The following is a 10160-nucleotide window of genomic DNA, read 5'->3' as shown; positions in this document are numbered from 1 at the left end:
CTCACTTTGTAGACCAGGCTGGCCTCGAACTCAGAAATCCACCTGCCTCTGCCTCCCGAGTGCTGGGATTAAAGGCGTGCACCACCAAGCCTGGCTCCTTATGAAGGATTTAACATGAAAGGTCTTGCTTCAATCACAGCAGTAATTAGCAAATTTGGACCTTGCAGTATCTTTCCTACCTTTTTTGTTTGTTTGTTTTTGTTTGTTTGTTTTAATTGGAAACGCATTGGAGAGTGGGCTTGTTGTTCATTGTCTTGGAAAACTGAAGCATTATCCTGGCACCCACCCTCTTCCCTAAGTGAAATCTTTCCTAAGACAGCACAGCTCCCCTGCCTGGTGCCTGCAACTGACAAGAAAGTGACTTGACCTCTCTTCCTGCTTGCCTAACCTCCAAGGTTCCCTCTGAGAGGGTCGGAAGTGCTAGCCCATGTCCAGTCGTCTGGGAGTCGAGTCTATTAGGCATGCTGGCTGGTGTCCCCTCTCTCCTGTCCCTTCCCCAGGACAAACACAAACCTTGGGCACATGGCAGCCACCTGCATTGCCTGGCCAGTCCTGTTTCACTCTTATTGCTCCTCTGATGGATCTCTCTCCCCATACTTTTGGAGTCCATTATGTCCTTCAAGGCTTGTCTCAAATGCCCCAGTACATTTCCCCCAAACCTTTCCCCTTGACTTTTCCCAGCCCCCTGAGAAGGTCCTTCAATCAATTCTTGTCACATTCTACACACACATACATACACACACACATGTACATGTATATAAGCACATACATACATACACATAAACATACACAGAGACATACATAAACACATCTACACACATAAAAACATACATTCACTTATACACACACACATACACAAAAATATATACACATACATACACACATAAACATATACACACATATACACATAAGAACACACACATACATTCACTTACACACACACAAATGCATACACATACCAAATAATTATAATTTAATTTTATAAAAAGGGCTATGTTTTATCGTTTGGCTAGATGCTTAACTTTCAAGCTCTGAGCAAGAACCTGCTCTAGGGAGGTAACTGAGCATCAGAGCCAAAGTACTCAAGAAACAAAGAGTACTTGATTTAAAAATCTCACTTAACAAACATTTCTACCAACCCTAGGAGTCACAGATACTGAAAAGTCAACAAACCACTGCATAGAAAGCATAGTTCACAAAGCCTCCCAAGGAGATTGAACTAGACAGGTTAATACCCACAGTTACAAGAATTTTTGTGTTCAAATGTGCACACTTTCATGAAACCTTAAGGAGACCTGGGCCGCTCCCCACTGAAACAAGGTTCATTTGACTGGACCCACAGTAAACCAGTTCTTCAGTCTTTGAGTCTGAAAGAGTCTTTCATGCCCTAAAAGGGAAAATATAGAAAATTCTTCTCGACTTAAAATCTGAAAACCTCTGAGAGCCAATGTACACCTTTAACACCATATACCCAGTACAGCCCTTACTTCCTCAACAGGACATCTGTGGGAGCTAACGTGATGTTGTTCAGTAGGCTCCTGGGCGTGCCTTGCCATGGATGGAGTCACCCCCTCTCACCCAGGCTGCACTATATTCCTCACTTCCATTCACCTCTCTTCTTCCCGAGAATTGCAGCTCACACATCCATGTAGCCCACAGGTCCATGCATCCCACACATACATGCAGACCACAGGTTCATGCAGCACACACTTACATGCAGCCCACACATACATGCAGCTCACACAATCATGCAGCCCACATGTCCATGTAGCACATACATACATGCAGCCCACATCTATGATGTCCACACATGCATGCAGACCACAGATCCATACACCACACACTTACATGCAGCCCACACATACATGCAGCTCACACAATCATGCAGCCCACATGTCCATGTAGCACATACATACATGCAGCCCACATCTATGATGTCCACACATGCATGCAGACCACAGATCCATACACCACACACTTACATGCAGCCCTCCCTCCCAAGCCCCCTGATGATCCAATCCCAGCAGATAGTCCATCAGATTGCAGAGTTGGCTAAGCAAGAGTCTCAGTTACTGGTTCTCAGATGTGTATTTCAAAACACTTATGTGAAGTCTGTACTGGGATAGACGTGGGAGGGAAGAGATGAGAAAAAGACAAAAGAGCATCTACCTTCATGTGGTACACACAGACTCAGTAAGTGTGGCCCACAGGAGTCCCCAGCTAAAATGCTGAGAGGACAGAGAAGAACCAGGTAACACCTCCATTGCCAAAGGGGCTTAGGTCTGCAGAGATGGCTAACCAGGTCATCACAATGTCAGTAAATTCCTATCCATACCCAGGGACAGGAGGAAATTCTGGAAAGTTCCTAGCCCCAGCGTTGTAATCTGGACATGGTGTCTTCATGCTGATCATGCTGAGACTAGATCTGAGTGTAAACAAGTGGGGAAAGTTTAAAGCCCTCCGTGTGGGCAAAGCCTGAGTGTGGGCAGTTAAGTGAGATCCAGACAGAAGTAAAGAAGCAGCCTAAGTTAAAAAACACGAATAGCAGAGAATGAACATCGTCATTCAGAAGAATTATAAAATGTTAAGTATAAAATGTTGAATGCAAAAGTAGTTCCTCATGGGGCCTGAGAGATGGCTCAGGTAAAGGTACTTAACACCAAACATGGGGACCTGAGTTTGATCCCAGACTTCACATGATAGAAAGAGCAGAGCATCTCCTGTAAGTTGTCCTTTGACCTGCATATATGTCACATGGTACACACACACACATGTGAGAACACATATGCTTGCACACATACAAGTGTCCATACACAAAAGAAGGAAGGAAGGAATAATGGAAAGAAGGAGGGAGGAAGGGAGGAGGGAGGGAGGAAGGAAAGAAGAAGGGAGGAAGGAAAGAAGAAGGGAGGAAGGGAGGAGGGAGGGAGGGAGGGAGAGAGGGAGGGAGGAAGGAAGGAAGGAAGGAAGGAAGGAAGGAAGGAAGGAAGGAAGGAAGGAAGGAAGGAAGGAGAAAAGGAGAGCTCCCTAAACAAAACCAAAAACTAGATCTAGCAAATACTGAATTGATTCCCAGATTCAAATGCAAAGCTATGTTTAATTTGGAAGTTACTAACAAGGTTCTACCACTGTGGGTATTGGTATATTTAATTGTGATTCATAGAAAACGTCTATGCAAGAAGTGCAAATGAGTTCTTTGAAACTTTGAAACAAAGTGGATAAAGGGAAATAAATGACATTTTGGTTTGAGACCAAATGTAAAATATGTTTTCTAGGGTTGACTGAACAAGTCCTCTTTGCACCCTGAGGCACTCTGCTTGCAGTCACCTGTAGGGATATCTCAGGCCCCAGTGACACAACTTACTGTAAGGTCATTACACAGTTCTCAGAGGATCAGATGACGCCTTGCCTTTCCACAGCAATCACTGTCTACCCAAGTCTCCAGTGGAGCCATGTGAAAATGAGTCAGAGGGTGAGAAGATTTCCCTGTCTAAATCAGGTTTACATCAGGGAGCCACAGTTAAAGGCTGCTCTGTTGTGGGGCTTGGAGCTTTAATGTGTTAATGTCCAGGACCTGCAGGCTTGGAAGGAACTTCCAGAGCCTGGGAACAAGGCTTGCTTGTTTCCTGAAGAGCTGGACTTGTATGGGACCCTCCTTGTACTGTGCACACTAATAGAACAAAGCAGGAAGCACCCAATGTGACAGTAGACAAACTGGGACAGCATCTGAGAGGGTTCTGGACAGTCCCAGGAGACCGAATCTTCCATGCGTAGGGCTAAAAGCTAGATTCCTGAGTCTGCTGGTCAGAGGGTCATAGCAATGTTTTGGATAGAATCATTTAATACACACATGTACAATGGGAACATGGGTGACATCTCCACCCCACTGTATCAGCACTTAAAAGCAGCTTAGAGGACTTGACTCTTTATAGCTAGCTTTTATGTGCTATTTATTGATTTGCTTTTGAGGCAGGGTCCTGTGTTTCCTGGACTGGCCTTGAACTCACTATGTTGCTGAAAATGACCTTGAACTCTTGGTTTCCCCATCTCTATACCCTGAGTATGAGGATTACAGGCTTGTGCCACCACACACAGTTGGTGTGGCACTGGGGATATGTCTCAAGGATTTGTGTTTGCTAGGCAAGCACCCCATCATCTGCTGAGCTACACCCTACAGCTACGATCAGCCTTTGGTACTGGCCCCTTAGAGTTAGAGAAATTGGATAGAAACCCGCTAAGAGCACTTGCAGGGAGCCGGAGTTAGATTCCCAGCCCTGCAACTTGAGCTCCGAAGGATCTGATGACTTCCTCTGGCCTCTGAGGATACACTCACATGGACAAACTCACACTCAGGCACAGATATATACACATAATTATAATGGAAAGATGAAATCTTTTAAAAATTCAGATTTGAAGCTGGGAGTGGTGGCTCACGCCTTTAATCCCAGCACTCAGGAGGCAGAGGCAGGAGGATTTCTGAGTTAGAGGCCGGCCTGGTCTACAAAGTGAGTTCCAGAACTGCCAGGGATACACAGAGAAACCCTGTCTCGAACCCCAACTCCCCCCCCCCCAAAAATCGGATTTGAAGTGTATGAAACAAGTCACTGAAAACAAAGTATAGCTGCGTTAAGACAGGGCTGGCAGCAGAATTGACGAGACTTACACAATCTTAGTTTTATTATTAAAGCTCCTGCAGTCTGTCACTTGAATATGTCACACGTGTGTGGTGTAGCCTGCTAGACATTTATAAATATTTTCCATAGACTTCTCAAAATACAAAGAACCTGGCAGGACTCTTATTTTGTAGTATTTCCGTACCCCGTGCAGCCAGGTGCTTCCGAGACTCCTGTGGTTTCATAACTCCTAACAGGTCTGTGGGAATGACTGAGAGGTGGGGTCACCAGATGTGAACTTTGTTTTTTCTTAAAGCACAGGAAAGGACAGAAAGAGTAAGTCTAGAAATTAAGACAGTAAGGTTTGGACCTTGATCTTGTGTTTTTTAGTGAAGGGGGTAAGGACAGAGCAGATACCAGCCTACAAATACGGGAGTGCACTAACATCCATGCAGAAGAGTGTTATTTGGTAGGCACGAGCTTAGCAAGCAGTCACCCCAAGAAATGACAGTTACTGGTGGATGAAATCCAAAACAGCTCTTATTCACAGAAACTGTGGAGGGGGGCATTTTCCTGAGGCAGCTGCCCAGATTTCACTGGAGAAGACTGGGACTTGCTGACAAATCTGATGTCATTCTGGGTTCTGGGCTCTTGACTAGGCAAAGTCAACAAACAAAGTCTCTGTGCCTTAAGTTCCTGGCTTTCTGGGTAGAAGGTATGCACCGTGGACCCCAGTACTCTATCGTTAGAGGAATACACTGATTGCATCTTACCCTGAGGCCTAGATGTGCCTAAAGGGCCAGCCATCAAATGGAAATTTGCCCTTGGTCACAAGGCAGTGAGGTAAGGAGCATCCCAGGCAGGAGACTGGACTTGCAATCCCACTGGTGAGTAGAAGTGCAGAGACACAGGTCTGTCCGTATGTCTGTCTATTTCCCAGAGTGACTACTCATTGGGTAGCCAGCAGCCACCATTTACACACATCCGTCCATCCCTCCACCAGGGAAACATACTGAGTCTTCAAGACATAAGCTCCAGAGTGGACTTAGAGGATTCCTGAGACTCCAGCTACGGGGTACGCCCTCTTTAAAACCTCCTTTGAATTTTATGGCCACAGTTTTGAATTTATGTTCTTTAAAGAAAGCCCTGTGTTGGATAATCTGAGCTCTGCAGAACCTTGACCAGCCTCTGCTTTGAGCACTGGGAAAGAAATGCAGGAGAATCCTGTAACTGTCAGCCTGACACCAAGTCAGCGGTGACTGAAGCAGGGTGAACTCAAACCAGACCTTCCAGGTCCTCTTCAATGCCCTGCTCCTTCTCTGTGTCAGCCTCACCCAACCTGAACTTCAGTGGCTCAGTATGACTGGACACTCCAGGGTCACAGCATCGACCTGACCCCTGACCTCTGGGTGAAGCAGGAGCTTCCAGCTGTCACTGAGATCTTGAGCATCCTAGTATCAAAAATGGCTCTGCGGGTGTGTGTTCAGTTTGAACTGTTGGATCATGGGGGGAAACTCTAAACAAGACTCAGTTTCTTCCATCACTAATTCTTCCCATGTTTTTCTCATTATGACCTCAGCTAGGATGGGGCACACACATGCATTTCTACTTAAGTGCTTCTTCCTGGGTACAAACCAGCTCTTGGCACGTGTGTGCTTTTATGCCCCAAATTGGAACCCTGTTCTCCTCTCGTGTGTCTTCTGAGGTGAGTTTGACTAGGCAACCTTGATTTCATCCCTGTAGTGTGACTGAAATGTCAGGGCTGTACTGCCGTATGGTATAGAACATCATTTGCAGAAGCGCATGCACACTTAGCTCTGTGTTTGGGTTTTGGTTAACCCTTGGCTCACTCAATAAGCCTTCCCCTATCAGAGGGAATGCAGGTAGCTGCATTTCTCTGATGCCTTGTTAAGGAAAAAACACAAACGTGTGTGACTCAAACTCCCTGAGAATATGTGCAATCCTCTACAAGGATTCTAGCTGTATTAGAACAGGAAACTCCCCTACAGTTGTCTCCGTGAATCCAAAGAGCACATTACAAGCTGGTGCTTTTTTCAAGTTCATCTGCCTCTCCCTTACCCTCTCTCCCTCCCATCCTCCCCCCACCCCAACCCAGCCTTCCTCTCCTGCCTTTTCCTACAGACTGGAGGCAGAAGGGCTTTGTGCCTGTTAAGCACTATGAGCTGTGCCCCCATCTTGCCTTTTGTAAGGAATGTCTGTGTTCCCATTTGTTTTCCATCTCAACAAACCAAACAACACTTCTCTCTGGGAGTCCTTCACTTAAGCATATTAATCGTTTTTTCTCCACCTGATGCCCCCAGTGAGCCATTTGAAGGGGAGGGAAAAGCTGGTTCCCTTCCTTCCCTTAATTTAGTGAGGTCCTAAGGACTGGCCTCTTCTGCTTGGCTTTGAACTTCTGATCACCAAGCTCCTACCTGTCAGTTAACTGGCACCTGAGCAGCTGCAAGGAGCCAAGAAGTTTGAGTCATGTCTGCCTCTTTGCAGGACACAGTGTCCTTGAGAGGCGCAAGGCCAGGCCTGTCTGTGCCTCACTTTGCTCCTGTGCCGTGCCGCCTGCCACCCCTCCTTCCGAGGAAATGGAGATGGCTCTGAGGAGGCAAATGTGCCAGAGAACCCAGGAAATTAGGCTTTGCCTCTTGCCTATGACCACCAGTCATTAACTCTTCTTTGCTGGTGTAGAAAACAATATTAATTCTTACAGGAACCTCCTGGCTATTTTTGCAGTGAAGAAAATAACTATGTTCATTTGAGAGACTGTAAGTAAGGCCCTTGCATTGACTGCATGGAAACTGTGTTGCTTCCATAAGAAAAGCAGAAGGAAACCCTTCAGAGGCGTCTCCAACCTCCACGGGTGCTTCTGGGCTGGCCCTCACTGTCAGCTCTACTGCAGGGGCTGCTGTGCTGATCCTGGGATTATGTTCAAATTCATTTTAGACTCAAGCTGGGACTCTGAAGGGGTACACTCAACTGGAAGCAGTGGCTTTCTGCAGGGCTCAAACAGGTGGGCTGACTGCTTAGGAAAGGCTATGATTGACATCCATTGTATGATTCAGAGAGAGGCTGCCTCTGTATCTACTGCCTAAAGCCACATAGGTGGGCTTTTATGTTCTCAGCACATGCTGTCATTCAGGTAAATATAATAAAACATACACGTGCACAAATACACACACATACAAACATAGGTGCACATATATCCACATGTGCACATACAAGAACACACATGTACACACACACGCACACACACATATATATGTGCACACAGCATGCACATATACATACACACCTTCCCTGTAACAAGCACAGAAGCCTTTTCAGATTTCTTCCTTGAAGTGGGGAGGAAGCATGGCCTCAGCCCTGGAGAAAGGAGCCAGGAACCCTGGTTTTCTTAGTTCTGGACCTGCTGGCAATAAGCCACCTGTGGGCTCACTCACTCTTTTGTCCCCCAAAATGTGAGCCATCCACACTGGTTACAAGTGGGAGATGAAGACACTGGGGAGCAGCACTTTTGGCCAAGGATGTTGGTGGGAGGAAGGAGGGGTGAGGCTTCTTGAAAATGCATTCTCCTGGAGCCGGCTGAAGCCTCTTGGAGCCTGCTGAAGCCTCCTGAAGCTAAGCCTGTTTCCCTAAGCGCCCCCCACCACCACCACCACCACCACTGAAGTGCATAACTCAGGCTTCCCTTGCTCCTTACTGAATCATGTTCTTTGGGGTGTGTTAGGACAACAGGCAATCTGGCTAAAGTTTGCCAGTCTCTAGCCATGTGTGGAAACGCCACGCGTGACCTCTGGGTCATGTTCTGTGGTCACTTATTCTCCTTCTGGAGGGAGCTGTTAGGAAATCGAACCCCAGGAAAGTTTGGAAAGAGCCTGGCCCTGGGACCCATGGGTGAGGTGAGTCTGTAATTAATTCTTCACCTAAAGTTACCCTGATATGCAGTATTCACACGTGGATGGCATTTAAAAGCACATTCTGGTTTTATGTGACACTTTTCTTTGATTTTTTTTTTTAAAGCATGGTTGTAAATTGGAGAGAATTTGTCACCTAAGGCTATTACTGGTGGTGACCTGTTTGTTTAAACCTTCAGGAGAGAGTGCAGAACAGAAGTAACAGAGGCTGCTTGTGAGTGTGAGCCTGAGATTTGAGATTGCCAGAAAGGATCTTTGAAGCTTATTTATAACCTTGACAGTAAGCTGAGGTTTGGGGTGGTGAACACATTCAGGTCAAGGAAGGGAAGTTTTAGGATTGTTCAGGGCTCGGCTTGGACTTCAGTTTTCCTAAGGTAACTTCTTCATTTGTTTTGAGTTTTCTAACCTGTGACTTAAGTGAGCTCATGAAATGTCTAAGAAACAAACGCTTATTCCCTTCAGGCGACCGAATTCGGAAGTGTAGGACTGAGACAGAAACAGGCTTTTCAGGGGCCAGCGTGGAGGGCTCACCTGGTCATGCACTCATTAGTTGAAAACAGCCTAAATCCACATGAAATTATACGTACACCGGGGAAAGCAGTGTTCTCCATGGGCCGTGAACAAAGCCGTTTCTCCAGTCAGACTGCTTCCACTCTCTGACTACCTCAGAAACCCACTGTACTCTTTCTTTCTGTTGGGACAGGTGGCAGATTGTCAAATGTTTGGTTGAGAATTTGCCTTACTTCCACCTAAGCTGACTTCTCACTGACAAAGAAAAATGACAGGCGGGGAACTTAAGAAAGAACTATATAATCACCGAAAAATCAGTAGCACACGGGCTCCGACACAGGACATAGGAGAACACACTGGTTCTCTAGACCCCTCACAGCCTCAGCCCGCTGGGCAACATCTGGTTGCTTTTCTTCTGCAGACAAGGATAAAGCACTCTCCCTTCCCTTTGCCCCATCATTAAGGAAAAACCTTTTTTTCCCCACATGTAAACAACACTTGTAAATTCCCCCAGATAAGCTTGGCCGACTTGAATGGCTTAAGGAAGGTTATTTTTGTTTTTAAAGAATCACGTTTTCATTACCTTTGGAAGTCAAGGTTTTCAGAAGCATCCTCAGCATGCTGCGCGCCCCCACAGTGACAGACACTTCAGCTTCTTACCTGCGGAGTGCCCAGTGCAGGCTCCTGGATGGGCGGGAAATTAAGACCAGGCAAGGAAGTGATCCAGGGTGCCTTGGAAAGGTAGGTGCTGAGGGTTTTTCAAAGTGAAGAAACAGTCTTACTGTTCACTGTCAGTCAAAAACAAGTTCGTACAAGTTTCTGAGAGGAATTACCTGAGGGAAATGAACAGAGAAAGGAGGAGATTGGAAGAGACTGAGAGGGGAAGAAAGCACAGAGAAGGAGGGGTGAGGGAGGGAGGGAGGGAGAAGGGGGAGAGAAAGAGAGAGAGAGGGAGAGAAGAGGGAGAGAGGGAGGTAAAAGGGAGAGAGGGAGAGAAGAGGGAGAGAGGGGGAAGAGGGAGAGAGGGGAAGGGAGAGAGGGGGAGAGGGACAGAGGGACAGAGGGACAGAGGGAGAGGAGAGAGGGAGAGAGGGAGAGAGAGGGAGAGAGA

General features: G+C 46.6%; 1 protein-coding gene across 10 annotated transcripts in view; it reads right to left on the bottom strand.

Moving 5' to 3' along the window:
* Positions 1 to 10160, bottom strand: part of Kcnj15 (potassium voltage-gated channel subfamily J member 15) — a 43045-nt gene that overhangs the window by 32506 nt on the left and 379 nt on the right. For 3 of the 10 annotated variants that reach the window (XM_029470452.1, XM_029470458.1, XM_029470460.1), the window contains exon 2: positions 9633 to 9882. Coding sequence is in view for 2 of the 10 variants with exons in the window: in XM_029470458.1 (XP_029326318.1) it covers positions 9633 to 9669 (37 nt within the window). In the remaining 8 variants the exon portion in view is untranslated. The remainder of the gene's footprint in view (positions 1 to 9632; positions 9883 to 10160) is intronic. The other 7 variants (XM_029470454.1, XM_021185033.2, XM_029470459.1 and 4 more) reach the window with 5 other exon arrangements.

Source organism: Mus caroli, chromosome 16 (genome assembly GCF_900094665.2).
Source record: "Mus caroli chromosome 16, CAROLI_EIJ_v1.1, whole genome shotgun sequence".
NCBI classification, from domain to species: domain Eukaryota; kingdom Metazoa; phylum Chordata; class Mammalia; order Rodentia; family Muridae; genus Mus; species Mus caroli.
Note: the sequence above shows the minus strand (reverse complement) of the source record. Positions and strands in the feature narration are given on the sequence as shown.